Below are 15799 nucleotides of genomic sequence, written 5' to 3' on the forward strand. Positions count from 1 at the left end.
CCATGTGCACCTTCCTGAGAGCCCTGCGTTGGAGACTGCAGCCAGGACGCTGCGGGCTGTGCCCCTCGGTGGGGTGGTCCTGGCCAGTACGTGCCTGAGAATCACTCAGGGGGAAGTTCTGGTGACAGGGGCAGGAGGGGCTGAGATGTGCCCCAGCAGAGCGTCAGCGGGAGGGCGGTGCTGGGCATCAGCAGGGGCCTTCTGCACATTGCAAACCACAGCCCGACTGTTGGAAAGCTCCCTGCAGGCAGCCCAGGAGGCCGCTGCTCAGAGAGGGAGGCGAGGAGCAAGTACCTTATCACCACTCCACAGGGAGATGCTGAGAGCTGGGGGTGTGATGCCCAGCTTGCTAGACCTGCCCATACTAGTGCACTGAGAATAGCAATGTCGCTGCGGGCCCACAGGCAGCGGCGCATGGGGCTTGCCATCCAAAGTACAAACCCACCGCAACCTCCGGGCTACGTGCCCCAAGCCGCTGCCCGTGGTACTGTGGCTCCCCTACTATTTTTAGCACATTAGCTTGGGGAGATCTAGCACGAGTACATCTCTTCGGGCTGGGAGCCCCCCCCCAGCTTCAAGCGGTGATGGAGCCTTCAGGTCCTGCTCGGGGGAGAGGAAGGCGGCTGGTGGAGCACAGCAGCTGTGGATGCAGGACCAGCGTCACTTCTCCCTCTCCCTGTTCCCATGCAGCTTCTTCAACTGCGGCAGAGTGGCTGGGATGTCCTGAATCAGCCACTTCCGTTCAGCTGGCGTCATCCTTCCTGCAGGGTCCCCCAGCCCTCTGCAGAGCTTGCTCATGCTGATTTTCATACTCAGGAGCTTTAATATGGCTTCCAGCTCTTTCCTTTGGACACAGAAATGGGCACACCCGGACACGTGTCAGGGCCCAGCCTACACACCTTAGTGCAGATCTGAGGAGCCCACTACATGATGGGGGCATCCTGTTACAGGCCCTACGTTGGCAATGCACCACCTCTGGGGTGGGGCGTGGTCCCTGTGGCAGGGGTAGGGGGTATTGATGAAGGGGGGAATTCTCAACGTTGGGGGCTCAGGCATTTCTACCTGTGGAAGCACAAATGTCAGCTCCAGGATGCTCTGGATCAACTGGTGCCAAGGGAGTGCCAAGGAGAGTCTCATGGGGCCTGGGCACAAACAGCAGAGGTTGGCTGCATAGTCCCCGCAGCATTCGTAGCCCAAGAAGGAGGCGAAGCGAAAGTGACGTCATGGGACCATAATGAAGGCTTATCAGCTGCTGCTGGGATCTGGCTTGAACTAATCATGTTTGCTGAGCAGGCAAATGGGCTAGATGGCTGCTATTCCGGCAGGACGGTTGCCAGCGTGAATGTTTGGAGAAGAGAACAGTAAGTGCTCCTGCAGGGCGGGGGCCACCCTGCGAAGGGTCCAGAGAATGGAGGCCATGAACAGTGCCGCAGGCCTTTGCAACTGGGTGACAGAGAACAGCTTCCTCTGCTCTCCGCAGCTATGTACCTTATAGGATCTTGTTTCCTGCACACTGTACCTATCCAGCAGCCTGCTGTCTGCAGAGGGCAGTGGTCGTAGTATTGGAGGGCAGGTGCAGCCTGGCTTGGAGGAGACACCCCAGCAGGATGCTCTCTCTTGGGGACTTGATGTTGTTTCTTCCTTGCTTTGTTATTTTCTCCGTAACCCCCAGAGATACAAGGCTGAGATGGCTGGAGCTCTCTCCTGCCCCCTATGGGAGAAAGGGGAAAAGCCAGCTCTGGCAGGCTCATTTACAAAGTAGCATTTCACCCCAGTGCAGTTCTGTACGGAGTTTGGAGCGTTCTGGTATTAGATGGTGTGTGTAAATATACCGGGGGGGGGGGGGGGGGGGAGAAGAAGTCTGAAAGGTACAACCCTGAGGAAAGAAGATCATCACAAGCTAAGAGTCAGCAGAGTCTGGTTGGGTAATGCAATCCAAGCTTTCCAGCCAGAGAAGAGGAGCTAAAAATGGGAAATGTTGCTAATCGGATTGTGCTGCACTAGGGATCTCCCAGCCAGCCATTTTGGACTGTATGTGGAATGGAGTTTTGTGGCAGGACTGCTGGAAGATGAGGAGGACCCTGGTCTGGAATGGTGGTAGCCACCGGCGCCATGTGGACTCCCTGGACTAGGCCGGGGACGCAGAGTAGATTCTGTGAGACTGGACCAAGCAGCTGCAGTTCAGAATAGCTACAGGTCTGGAGGGGCTGCACTGATGTAAGGAGGCGTACAAAGCTGCCATCCTGGTGCCCACACAAGCACTGCTGAGCCTGTTTGGATTGATGGGGCGGGGTGTGTCTGCCCGAGAGTGTGGGCCCCCAGCAAGCGGGGCAGCGTGTTGACTGGGATCAAGGAGGCTGCATAGCCCTCTCACTTCCTGGATGTGCTCATTTTCCTTGCGGTTCCACATAACAATGATCCAGAGGGCTCCTGCATGGGCAGGAAATACTTGGAAAGGGAGATTGTTTAGCTTCCTGAAGCGAAGAGTGGGAGTTTGTCTCAGTGGGGGACGGGGCCTCAAGCCAAGCCTTATATTTTGTTTAGAAAGGGTCCCCTAGACTGATTATTGGACTCAAGCCTCACTGCTGTCATTGACACCTGGCAGAGGAGAATATCCCTTCATTAGAGGGGCAGCTGGGATTGTAATTAGGTTGCCATAAACTTTCCATTAAAAAGATTCTTGTGATTTTGTGTTTGAGAAACTAGCTAATGCCGCCGTTGTTAGCAGCAGGGCCTTTGAAATTCAGCAGCAAGAAAGCCCTGGGGCCAGAGAAGTGCCTTTTCTTTGTCTGGGGAACTTCTGTTCAGATGTGGCAGAGATGTAATCCTTTGAAAAGGGCCCTTTCCCTGCTGGTTGCTTGCTTTGTCAGCAACGTTTTTGCAGCTTGTCAAAAGAACTGACCATGATGATGTGAATCTAAAGCCAGGCTCCTGGTGCCCCAGCAGCAGCTCATACTGCACTGGGAATCTCAGAACTAGACAGCCTCTCTGGGAGGTGGGAAGAGCATGCCAGGCTGGGCACCCCCAACCCAGCACATGGCACCAGTGGACCACATGGGGGAAGGAGCTCCCTCCCCTGCCTCAGGCTAACAACCACCTTCTGCTGCCAGCTAACATAGTTAGGTCTGTGATTCAAGCTGTGCTTAAGGGTCCTGCCCAGCGCTGTTCCTGTGTGGGATGAGAGTGGTCCAGCTCCCACATCACAAACTCTGCTTTGCACTAGCTTGGGGGCTTGTCTCTCCCTTGGTTTGTACAGCACCTAGCACAATGGGGCCCTGAGCTCAGCTGCAAGCACACCTGTAGCAGAGGCCAATATGTGCAAGAATCAGCAACAAAGTTCACACAGAGACATGCTGGAAGGCAGGAGGGGGAGCAGGGACAGCTCAACAGGCAGCCAGACCAAAAACCACCATTCAGTTCTTTGTTAACTCTTTCCTGGTGGAGCCAGACCCCTGAGTCTTGCCCTTTTGGGGCTGGCGATAAAGGATAAGCGAAGAGCAGATAGGAGCACCTCTCTGTGGGGCCATTCCAGCTGGTGCTGCAGCGTGTATCTCTGAAGGCTTGCAGGTGCAATCCACCCCACCACCCTAAGGGCAGACTTTATGCCCTGGAGTTGAGTCCCTGCCTCCCTCTGTGAGGGCATATTTGGAACCAACATAGCCCCTGCCCCAGCAAAGGTGGGGGGACCCCTGTGCACATGCCTAACCTCCTGGGGAGGGTAGTGGTCCCTTGCTCTGGAGTGGGAGCAAGGCCACTTTGCCTCATTACAGTCAGACAGTAACCAACAGTCTATGGGGGAGCCCTGGCCCTATGGGCAGGGCAGAGTACAAACAGTCTTTATCCCACAGCTTTTGGGCTGAAGCAGACAGCAGTTCCAGCGTCTCTTGGCCTAGAATGAGTCCGCAGTCACCCCAGGTGTGGGATGGCAGCAAGGGACAGGGGGACCCAGGCCCATCCTACTCCCCCAAATCCCAGCCCAGGGCACTAGCAACGGCGAGTGGTCCCTTGCCACTGGGTCAGCAGGGAAACCACTGAAACGTGCTGCCTCGTTTCCCAGCAGCACAACTGGATCAAGGTCTGGCTCCCCTTGGCTACAGCCTACCCCACTTAGTTGCTGGTGCTCCGGTGAGCTGGGGGCTCTGTCTTGTCTCATCACCTCACAGTCAGGCGGCAGCCACTCATCAGGGTCTTCTGTCTTCTCCAACAGCAGGGTGCTGCTCCGCTCAGGGCTGGTCTGGGATCCTGTAGAAGGCAAGGCAAGGCAAGGCAAGGCAAGGCAAGGCAAGGCAGCTCCCTGGAAGAGATATCTGCTCCCTCCGGTGGTCCAGCCCTAACTGAGTTCCACGGCTCTCCTTTTATACTTCCTGTCCTGCCCTGGTACTTCTGGTGAGGGAGGTGGGGTGGATTTGGCTCCGCCCACCAGGGGAGAGTGTAGTGGTCCCTTGCTCTCCAGTTCGAAGGGAGGCCACTCCACCTCACTGCAGGGAGTGATGCTCAGTGTGAGTGGATCCTTGCAATAGGGTTGTGTGTGTGTTGTTGTGTGAGGTCACAGCTGTGTGCAGGCTGCTCCCCTGGGCATGGGTCCTGGCACGAGCGCTCCCTGCTCCAGTGTGGGGGATGATTGGGCTCATCAGTGACAGACAGGCAGTTAGGCAGGGAGGGGGCCTGCTCCCATAAAATCATTGCTAACACCACTATGTGGGCCTCTACGGCTGTTTACAACCCATCAGCTGTTGGAGGCAGCTCAGTGATTCCCTCAGCTGCTGCACTTCCTGGCCTGTGCTCCCTGCTGAGGAGCTGACCCCTCGCTACTCGCCAGGGTATGAACCGCTGCCCACTCAGGATAGCACCCTGCCCTGGGGCGCAGTGCGCAAAGAGCGGGGTCACTGCAGAGTCAGGCCCCTGGGGCTGCGGGGGCTTAGCACTGGCCAGGCGGGCACTGCACAGACTGAGCACGGCCCTCGTCTGGCCAGAGACCTCAGGTCAGTCCCAATCAGCATCTAATGGGGCTGCAACCTGCCAGCCTCACAGCCACTTCCTATGCCCTGGGTCTGTCTGGGGATCTGAGGGTTTATCCTGGCGCTCAACGCCGCAGGGCCAGCCTGCGTGTTAACCATAGCTGTGTGTCTGTGTCTGAGGCCACGCAGCTGGATTCCACGGAGCCATCTCAACTGTACCGGCATGTTGCACGACCAGTTTGTCCTTGACGCCCTTGTGCAGCACGCTGACGTGGCTCAGCTTGGGAGTAGAGACCCACCCAGCACTGTGGGCCCGCCCCACCTCTCGGGGTGCCCAGAGCCTAGCTCACCCCCAGGGCGGATGGGGAAGATGAATGACACCAACAAGCAAGAAAGAGGGAAGTAAAGCAGAGTCAGCCCCAGGAGACCTCACCCGCTAAGGCTGGTGCCTGCAGCCTCAGCCCCTGCTCCCTGGCCTCTCCATCCCTGTGTGTGTCTGTCTGTCTGTCTGTCTGTCTGCCTGCCTGCTGGCTTTGGCTGGCTTCACCAGGCTAGTGCCATCCCTGTAGGCAACAGTTCGTGTGGGTAGCGGCTGCAGGGAGTCTGATTTCCAGAAAGCAGAGCACCGTGTGTGCTCCTAGGCCCTCCTACAGCCCTGTCCTCCCCTGGCCTGGTGAGGGCTGTGCCCCTGGGATCACAGGGCGCAGGCTGGCCATGGGGCTGCAGAACATTTCAGCCAGGCCCCACGGTCACCAAAGGAGCTATGCCAGCCAGCACCTGATCCCACCTGACTTGCCAAGCTGCTTGCTGGAGCCTGTCCCGTGCTGGGAACATCCCCTACCAGTGGAGGAAGAAAGATGGGCGAAGGGACAGGGCACCTGGGGTCAGCTCCCGGCTTTGCACAGGCTCCGTGGGTGACCTGGGCAAGTCCCTGCATCGCTCTGGGCCCCTGTTGCCATCTGCACAATGGGGATATTGGCCCAGCCCTGGCATGGGGGACTTGTGAGGATAAACGCATTAGGCCTGTGACAGTGATGGGGGCCACAGGAGCAGACAGACAGTGGGAAGCCGGCTGCATACAGAGCCAGGGGCTGGGCTACCCTCCTGCAGAGATTCTCCCATGGGATTCCTGGACACCAGGCTCCCTGTGACTTGTGTGCACGCAGCACCCAGGCACCCGGTGCCTGGCCCTGAATGTGAGTGGGGCCTTGGGGGAGGGGCTGGGCACCCAGCGGCAATCTCTGGGCCCAAAACAAGGGGAAATGTTAACATCCCAGCCCTGAAGTCAGGAGGCCCCTGGAAACTGGAGCCCTTTAACTCAAATACCTTGTCTGTAAAGCAATGAGTCCCTGCTGGGACTGTCCCCCTCCTGAGTCTGGGTTGTCTGCCACGCTGCCTCTTAGAGGAGGCCATGGCGGGGAGAGGGGGCTGTGCTAATACCAGGAATTGTGGGGCTGGCTGCCTGCTGTGCCCCCCTCTCAGGGCAGCTCATTAAGCCCTGTCCATTCCTAAGCTGGGCTGGGGAGCGGGGGGCTGTGGCGAGGGTGGATGCTGCTGGAGAAAGCCGAGTCCCCCAGGAATTCAGCACGCTCTGGAGCTGTGCTGTGCTGTGCCCTGCCAGCAGAGGGCAGTGGTGTTCCCCCAGCAGAGGGCTTGCAGCACAAGAATAGGCCGAGGCCAGATAACAAAGCTGCTGTGTTCTCCAGCTGGGTGTTTACTAAATAAAATTATGAGGCTGTTATCTGTGATTTATAATAGCCACGCCCACCAATAAATCAATTACACCAGGGGCCAGCTTTCCGAGTAAATCACTTACTAAACATTAATCCTGGGCTTCCTATCACACCAGCTTGTGTCGGTGCAAGCCGGGCAGGCTAGTGAAATACTTCAGTAGCTAATTAGCCCCGGTGCATTTGGGGGTGAAATGGTTCTTGCACAGAGAACTGATGAATGGGTTCCTGGCTTTTGGGGGATTTGATAGCTGCTTTCAACTACCTGAAAGGGGGTTCCAAAGAGGATGGCTCTAGACTGTTCTCAATGGTAGCAGATGACAGAACGAGGAGTAATGGTCTCAAGTTGCAATGGGGGAGGTTTAGATTGGATATTAGGAAAAACTTTTTCACTAAGAGGGTGGTGAAACACTGGAATGCGTTACCTAGGGAGGTGGTAGAATCTCCTTCCTTAGAGGTTTTTAAGGTCAGGCTTGACAAAGCCCTGGCTGGGATGATTTAACTGGGAATTGGTCCTGCTTCGAGCAGGGGGTTGGACTAGATGACCTTCTGGGGTCCCTTCCAACCCTGATATTCTATGATTCTATGGTTCTATGATCTGGAACATTTCAGAGCCAGTGTCTCGGGCAGTGGGAACATGATGGCAAAGGGTGAGAGTCACTCGCAGCCAGAGACCCGAGATCTGACCCTAGGCATAGCGCCTGGCACTTCCACCGCGGCCCCCATGCCCAGGGATTCATCTGGTTAAACCGGGAGTGTCTAGACAGGCTGCAGGATGCTTCCTGCCAATCTGGAGTGAGCTCACTCACATCAGTGGAGCTGCCCTGGTGTAGGGAGAAGTGAATGGAGCCCTGTGTTTGTAGCTCTGCTGTGATCACTGGGTCTACCTGTGTACCTGAAGTGTGAGCTCCACTGTAAGAAGTAAGGGAAAGTTGACAAACTGTCACAAGAACTGATAACAACACATGGTGCTGGGCAAAAGGGAGACGGGCTGAATTAGTCTAAACCAAAAGGCCTTGTGATAATTCAAGAGCTGTATTATGATCATGCCTGGGAAACAAGACGTGCGGGACTGGAAATCAATGGAGCAAAATTGTTGTGTCCATAATTAGGCCTAATGAGTGAACATAACCCCGAGGGGATGGGCTGTTCCGCCGGCCGTGCCTTCTTACCAAGAGATTTTGTGGGGGAAAGCTGGCTGTGGCAACACTGGAAGACAGGAGGGGAAGGAGCAAACTTCACCATGATGGCAGTCATCTCCTGGGGGACAGCCTGTTTTGCAACCCTGCCGTAAGCTCACAGCAATGCCCTAAACAGCCTGCCATAGGTACCCATTTGCCAGCCCTCAGGGTGACTGATCAGGCTGTGGGCATGGCCCATGTTTTCCATCACTAAGGCTGCACGTCAAAGCCAATAGCTTCATCTTCTCTCTGCTGTTCTTCTTTCTCCCCTGGTTCGTGTCTTGTTTTGTCTTCTAGGAAACTGGACTAGACTTTAACAGCAACGACAGCTCCAGCCTGTCTCAGCAAACTCCCTTTCCTCAAAAATACCAATGACGAGACTGCCAGACAAGAGATTCTCTCTTTGAAAGACTCTTGCCAGCTAAGGATGTTGCTGAAATTAAAGCCTTTCTTAATACTTTACATTTCAGACACTTTTACTGGTTTTCCGTCTGTATTTTTAATAAAAGGTTCAAAGGCTGTTTAATGGCATGTTTGCACCATGGCACTAAGCAGGTGGAGGTCTCCGTATGCCAGACCCTGAACCTTGTTTAACACTGTTAATGTTGGACAGTGACTGGGTTGTATTAACACCCGTGGGCCCCTTATTCCATCTAAATGAACACAACAGATCACAGGCGGCTGGGCTGTCTCTAGTCCTGCAGCTGATTCGAGAGGCTGTTTCTAATGGGGAGGCCCCCATCTAGGGCACGTCCCTTGCCCAGTGTGGCCAGTATTTGCACAGGGCTTGTTTGATGAGCATTATGTTCTTCAGAAGATGCCTACTCCAGGAGTCAAAATAGCATGAAATTTAATTTTACGCCTGTTTGACAAAGCTTGATTTCGCTTCCAATCAGCAGCGGAGATAAGAGCCCTCTGCACAAGTGTGCGGGGTGGTCTGGCAGCTGTGACTGCAGATTTACTAGGTGAATCTACAGGAACAGCACTTGAAAATCCCCTGGGAAGTCAACCATTAAGGTGAGCCCTATCTTCCGTCCCACTGGCTCCCTTGCTGCAGTGTTCTCTGGTTGCTGGGCGCTAAAGCAAACCAAAGCTCTGTTTACCGAGTCTACTATTACAATACAGCTACCAAATATTTGCCAGCCGTCAGTCCAGCTCCACTATAAATACTTCAGCCCCAGGTGGAGAGAGAGAGCCTGGGATGCTGCGCATGGCACGGCTGCTGCAGCGAGGTAAGTGCTGAGGCTCCAGCGAGGAGGGTGCAGTACAGCGGCTTGGTGCTCATGACGCCCAGAGGCACCTGGCTTGTTCAGGCACCAGGATGGTATTTCAGTCGCTTGCGCCCCAAAGCTGGCCTCGTTCTCCCTCCGGCTGACTGCTTGGGGACGAGAAGTGTCCCTCCCCAGGCATAGCTGCAAGAAGCTGTAGAGTCGGAGTCTTCTTTCTAACCACTCCCTATTTAGCGCCCGGGTCCCCTTTCTGTCCAGCAGCTGAGCGCTGCAAGGGACAGCCGGAGGCAGAGACTGGGACCCAGGGTGCATTGAATGGGCCAAGGAGAACAGGGCCATTCTGCCTGGGCAGGCTCAGCCCCCGGTGCTCCCCAGCCTTTGGCCCCTCTGCATTCCCAGTGCTGGCACAGAACGCGCGTGGGCCCTGCGGCTGAGAGATCCCAGGAGGATGGGGGAGGTGTCTGGGGAGAGCAAAGCCGGGCTGTCTGCGGTCAGTTGGAGGTGGCTGAGCAGGGGCTGGAGTGAATGAGGCCTGCTTTCCCGGGCAGGCTGGACTTTCCCGCTGCGTGACCCCCTCATGAAAGCACCATCGGCACAGGACATGGCCTGCGGGCAGAGGTGGCTGGGGGGCGATGGCACGGTTGCAGCGGGATCCTGTTCTTGTTTGCTGGAAGTCAGGAGCGACCCCCTGCTCTCAGTGGCGTGTGCTGGTGCGCAGGAGCTGGAGCGCAGGTTCAGGCCCATTCTGTGTCTCTCCGTAGCATCCCCCACCCAGGAGCTGAACTCGCCCCCACAGCCCAGCGCTGGGAGTGTCACACCTGAGGGGCATCCCCAGCGTCCGAGCATCTCCTCGCTCAGTACACCCATGGGTCCCTGTTCTCCCGGGGCAGCACCGCTGAGTGTAGGGGTGACCCCTGGGCTGGCTCCGGCCAACTGGCTCCCAGCACACTGGCTCCCAGTGTGGAGCAGCCTGCCCAGTTCGCAGCCACAGCATTGCTCCTGCTCCGTGTGGGTCGCTTGGGACACTGCTCTAGCCCCTGCTAAATCCTCTCCCATCCCCCCTTCCCTCCCTTCCCACCTGCATGCACACTGCACGGGATGGTCCTACCAGTGTGCAGCACACCGGCCAGGTCGTTGGATTCATGGGGACCAGGGGTGAGGCTGCCCACTTGGCAGCGGGCTCTGTATGTGTCAGTCATACTTTGCCCTTCTCTAGCATCCTCCATCCACAGATCACACTGTGCCTCGCACTCTACAGTAGTGTCATCCCTGCTTTACACATGGGGAAACCGAGGCACAGAGCAGGGAAGTGACTTGCCAGGATTCCTGATTCCCAGTCCCCTGCTCTAGCCACTAGACCCCGCTCTCCTACCCATTGGTGGCTCTCCTAGTTTTCTTTGTATTGGGAGTGCTGTACTGGTAAGAGAGGGGGAACTGTAGCCAGGACTCCTGGGTTTTGTTTCTGGCTCTGCCTAGGCACAGGGCAAGTGATTTGTCCTCAGTTTCTCCTCCTGGGACATAGCAATGTTGCCTGTCTCCCAGGGCACTGCTAAGGTGCTGGGACTGTTTCCCAAACGACGTGAGATCCTCTCAGGAAGGGCAAAGGGTTGTTAGCGTCTTTGCCTAATGGTGGGAATGGCCCCCCACCCTGCATGGGCATGGAGTACCCTGAAGGCGGCGAGCCAACGGGGGCTGCTCTGCAGGGGACAGGCTGCAGGAAGCTTGCGCTGGGTGCAGGGAGCCCAGTTCTGCAGCTGTCTCTGCATTCCAGCCTGCAGGGGATGGGGATCTGCAGCTATGCCGAATCTAGGTGTGGAGGGCACGCAGCAGAACATGCAGCAGCTACTGGGGCCGGACCAGCCTCAGGCCCAGTGGAACTCCCCAGCCCACAGTCTGCGAGCTTAGACACGGGGCGGTGGCACACAAGTCTTGCCCTGCTGCTGAGTGGGATGCTGCCAGCCCTTCCTGCTCAGTTTGCTCAGGGGGGTGAGTGCAGGGAACACTGGTGGTTCTCTCTGGTGTTCTGGGGGGGTGGCTCCCACTCGCACACCACCTGCTGTGGGGCCCTGCCCACCTGCATTACCGGCCTCTTGCCTGCCCTGGGTGGGACTCCAGTGCCTTCCCTGAGCTGTGTGTGTTCTACCCACAGCGGTGCTCAGGCTGCAGCGAGGGGCAGCCCCTGAGCTCCAGCACCTGGGGTGGGAGGGTCAAGGGGCCAGATAGTGCAGCTATAAAGCAGCTGGAGGTGGGTGCTCTCTACACTGGTGAAGGAAGCCAGGCACTGGTAAATGCCTTGCCCCAGGCATGTGGCTGGGGGGCCGGGCAGCAAGGGCTGCGGGCTGTCAGCGGGGGTTGGGCCTGTGGGGAGGAGCGGACGGGGGCCATGCCCTGGCACCAGCAGCATGCCTGGAGAACTAGCTGGGCAGCACAAGCAGCGCCCGCGGTGGGGGGTGCCCAGCAGGAGACACCCATGCCCCAGTGGTTGAGTCAGCACTCGCAGGTCCCCAGCTGTATCTCCCCAGCCAGGTGGCTAGTCCTGGGGCAGTGGCAGCCGAGCTGTAGCGCAGACAGGGTGCGGCAGGGGTGTATACACTGCGGTACAAATGCCCGTTATGTGTCCACACCCTTCCAGCCTGACAGAGCTGCTGTTTGCTAGCGTAGAGCCTGGAGATAAAGGCCCAAGTGGGGCGATATAGCCCCAGCCAGTGGGCGCAGCCCGAGGGGGCGGAAGCGTCTGTAGGGCAGATGGTTCCCTAGCTCCCCTGGGAGAGCTGCTGGGGAGGGAGCGCTTAGCTAGAGCGAGGCACCCAGCTGTGTGGGGAAGTCACCAGCACGGTGGCAGGGAGGAGCACGCTGCATTCTGCTCCTTATGCCTGCCACAGATCAGGGCCCCCTCAGCACCTGCTGCCGGCCATGCACCCACCTTCCAATCAGCAGCCCGGGTCCCAGCAGTGCAGGGAGGATTCCAAGTGGTGCCTATTGGAATTGGAAGGCCCTATAGAAATGACTCCAAACGCCTACAGACCATGCAGTCTCCTCCCAGGGCTGGGAACCAGTCATGAGCAGGGATGGGATGGTCCGTTATGTTCTTTCGGATGCTTGGAGAGTGATCCTTCGTGGTGCTGCTCTCTGAGGCAGTACCGAGGGGGAGAAGGGGGGGTCACAGCCTTGCGCCTTTCTCCTCTGCCAGCTCAGCAGCCACTCCAGCCCCGCCCTGTCTCAGGCAGGCAATGCAAAGCCACTGAATGGGCATCAGCACTGGGAGGAGCCAGAGCAGGTTCAGCTTGAGCCCCAAAGGGACCAAACCCAGCCCCTGGGTCTGAGAATCCTGCACCCCGGGCTGGCCAGCTCTGGAGTGCTTTGGCTGTGGGTCGGGCCGTGCTCTGTCTCAGCCCAGGCTGGGTTCTAAGCAGGCGCTCCTGCTGCACATGGGCGATCGGTGCCTCCCTCCCAGCGCTCTCCTGGGGCTGGTCCTGCCCATGCTGTGCCAGCACAGGCCTGGGCCTTAATGGCACAAGAGCCAAATGCCCTCCCCACTCTGCCCCCTCAGCACACCCATGGGAGGCGTGGGGTGACCATTATGGCAGGGCAAGCAGACACTGGGGAGATGCTGATCTGTTACCCTGGGCTCTCCCAGTTACTCCCCATTGACACAGGGCAACCGAGATCCAAACCGGGGCCTGATCCCTGGCCTGGGTCGTGGGAGGGAGATTGCCTCCTGCAGCCTCCAGACCCTGCTGACAAAGAACGCCCCAAGCTACCAGTTGGACAATGTGCCCAGCTGCACGCCAGGTTCTCTCCCTGCCCCCGGCTGGCTGTGTGGCCTTGTGCTTCTCAGGCCCGGCAGATGTTAGGGGGGTTGTTTGTTTGCTTAAGCAGCATAAATCCCATCTCCAGTTGTGCAATAAAGCTGTTATCCTGGATCCGACCTGCTCCGCACATGGCAACAGCCGGTGGGATCTGGTAACGCCAGCACTGCTGCCCCCTGAGCTGCTTCCAGCAGGCAGGGGCCCTGCTTCAGGTGTCAGTCACAGAGTCGCGGTGACCCCATACTGCAAAGCAACCACCTCAGAGCTGTAGAGAACAGGCGCTAGTCCCATACCGCAGCACACCTCATCCACCGCCTGGCCAGCTGTGCGCAAAGGCAGGAGCACAGAGCAAGACTGGGAGGGGGGTGGGGGGTGCATGAATACAGAGCTGCTTGAACCATTCCCACTGTAACTGACCCCTACAGACTGACAGGCAGCTCCCAGGCACGTGGAGAACAAAGTGCAAGATCCTCCAGCTCTCAGCACCATGGCCCTGCTCAGCGGGGAAGCACTGACGTTGCACAGGAGGAAAGCACCTGCACGGCTGGACTGGGGAGTTAACACACAGAGGGGAGCAGAAGTATCACTGCATAAGCCTTAGTCCTCCACCGGGTCCCATCCACACATCCCTAACCATGCGTTTTCCCTTGCATCCTCCAGCGTGACTGCACAACCCAGCGGCACCCATCCATACGCAGCGCGGTAAGATGGCTGCAGGAGTGATCAGGAACCTGCCAGAGTTCAGGCTGCCTGCTTCCTTCCAGCACTCATTCCTCCACCCCACCCCACCCCAGGACATGGACTTCCAAGACCTGTCAGATGAGGAGGAGGTGGAAGAGGAAGACGACTATGACGTGGAAGAGCAGGACAGCCCTCCCTGTCACAGTCCTGGCACAGAGGGGCAGAAAGTCACAGCTGGTTGCAGCCAGAGTGATGCAGAAATGACCCTGCAGCTCCTGAAGTTCTCCGAGCTGATCAGCTGTGACATCCAGAGATACTTTGGGAGGAAGGCCAAGGATGAGGACCCCGACTCCTGCAACATCTACGAGGACTGCTTCTCTCCCCGCCGGCTGGGGCGGGAGCTGTACTACGCAGACCTGATGCGACTCGCCCAGAGTGGCGAGCTGGACGACGAGGATGCCCAGGGCCCTGTGGCGCCCCCCGGGCAGCTCGACCAGCGGGTCTGGAGGTCCATTTGTAACAAGGACGGGGTGCAGAAGCTGGGGCCATTAGCGGAGCTTTTCGAATATGGCTTGTACCGCTTCCTCAAGCGGAGGGTGGCTGACGGCAGGAAGCTGCGGCTGGAGAAGAAGTATGCCCACATCATGCCCATGCACAAGAGGAAGCTGCCACAGTCCTTCTGGAAGGAGCCGTCACCCGGCCCTCCGTGCATCCTCAACACAAACCCGCCTGACTTCAGCGACCTCCTGGCCAACTGGACGTCAGAGCCTGGGCAGGAGCAGGAGCTGCCCAGCACCGGCAGGGAGCTGGCCAGGCCGGCTATGGAAACCGATCAGTTCAGTGTGCTGTGAGGCAGAGGAACTGGGGCCCCAGCCAGCCCCACCAGGGGCCCCTGTGCTGGACAGACGCTCTATGCCCATAAGGTGCTGAGGATTGGCTCTGAATGGGGGCACCATGCCCACCTGCAGTTCTGACTGAACCAAGCCCCCAAACTGATGCCTGGCCTATGCACCATGGGCCTTAGCCTGCTCTCACCTGTTAAACCTGACAGGCTCTGTCAGGCCCCCTCCCAGCTGCAGCACCAGCCTTTGTGCCCATCCTGTAAAACCATCCACGTCTGTGTGTCCTGCAGGGATGCTGGGCAGTGCCAGGATGCACCTGCTGCCATCTGATCGCTGCATCCCCGCCATGTGCCACCCTGGTTAATGATAAAGCTCACTCCCTTTTTATGGGACAGGGTGGGGGTTGGGAGACATGTCACCTGGGATTTCCCAGCAGCCCAGAGCCGGGCTGTGGCAATGCTGGTGTTTGATTTTGTTCTCCTCGGATTGTGATGGCACTGGCTAGGGCGAATAAACGCTTCTTTTCAGCGCATGTGTATCAGCAATGCCCTCCGATCACAGCCACGCACGAGGGGCCCATGGCACTGAGACAGAGGCTGGCCCCAAGGGCAGCGCACATACTGGGCCAAATCCTGCCCTAGCCCCACTGATTTCAGGCTTGGATCCGGCCCCTGGTGCACTGCGTGCTGGAGGCAGGTGGGGGCCTGTGGGATGGGGAGTGCATCCCTGCCCTGTCGGACACACTGTACTCCAGCGGTGCTGAGTGCTTGCTGTGCTGGCAGTCAGGGCGGGGTGTGGGGGGGCCCCTGCAGGCTCTCAGTACTGCTGAGGAGAATCGGGCCTGAGGATCTCACCGTGGACACCCAAACCGCCCGCATTTCACTTGCGGGGCAGGTGAACAGAGGGGACGAGGACGCAGACACTCCACCGTGGTGGTGGTGGTGGGGTTGTCACTCCCCATTCGACTCCAGGGAAGGCCAGCCTCTCTGGCGCTGGGTGCCCACGGGCATCCTCTATAGTGGCTCTATGCAGGTGTAGCAGGGAAAGGGGATGTAGCTGGAGAAAGTAGATGTGGCTTGCACTCCCCAGTGCTGAGCCTCAACTGTGTTTTCAGCCCCTCCTTTCCGGCCACTGTAAGTTCAAGCAGTCCTGGGCTACTCTAACATGGGGCTGGGAGTGAAGAGGAGAGCCTTCTGCCACCTTTGCCTGCTTCCTGAGGCTGGCAGCACCATCTCCCCGCTGGGCACTGTAACCAGTTCTCAGCAATGAGACAAACCTTCTAGCTACAAGAAACAATCCAGGGAACATGCCCCCACGGGGCCTCTTCGAGAGTTGCCTCTCCCAGTACACACTGAGGGGGAATGTCACA

The 15799-nt window shown here is 58.0% G+C and overlaps 1 protein-coding gene across 1 annotated transcript; it reads left to right on the top strand.

Annotated features, from left to right (window-relative positions):
- The first annotated feature begins 8973 nt into the window (after positions 1-8973).
- PERCC1 (proline and glutamate rich with coiled coil 1) lies at positions 8974-14907 on the top strand. The gene is made up of 2 exons (XM_074964660.1): positions 8974-9101; positions 13568-14907. The coding sequence occupies exon 2, from the start codon at positions 13615-13617 to the stop codon at positions 14437-14439; it is 825 nt and encodes a 274-aa protein (XP_074820761.1). The 5' UTR covers positions 8974-9101; positions 13568-13614; the 3' UTR covers positions 14440-14907.
- The last annotated feature ends 892 nt before the right edge of the window (positions 14908-15799 follow it).

The sequence above is a fragment of the Natator depressus genome, chromosome 10 (assembly GCF_965152275.1).
Source record: "Natator depressus isolate rNatDep1 chromosome 10, rNatDep2.hap1, whole genome shotgun sequence".
In the NCBI taxonomy this organism is placed as follows: Eukaryota; Metazoa; Chordata; order Testudines; family Cheloniidae; genus Natator; species Natator depressus.

Coding starts and splice junctions, on each gene's coding strand:
- PERCC1 (XM_074964660.1), top strand. CDS start 13,615: ATGGCTGCAGGAGTGATCAGGAACCTGCCAGAGTTCAGGCTGCCTGCT.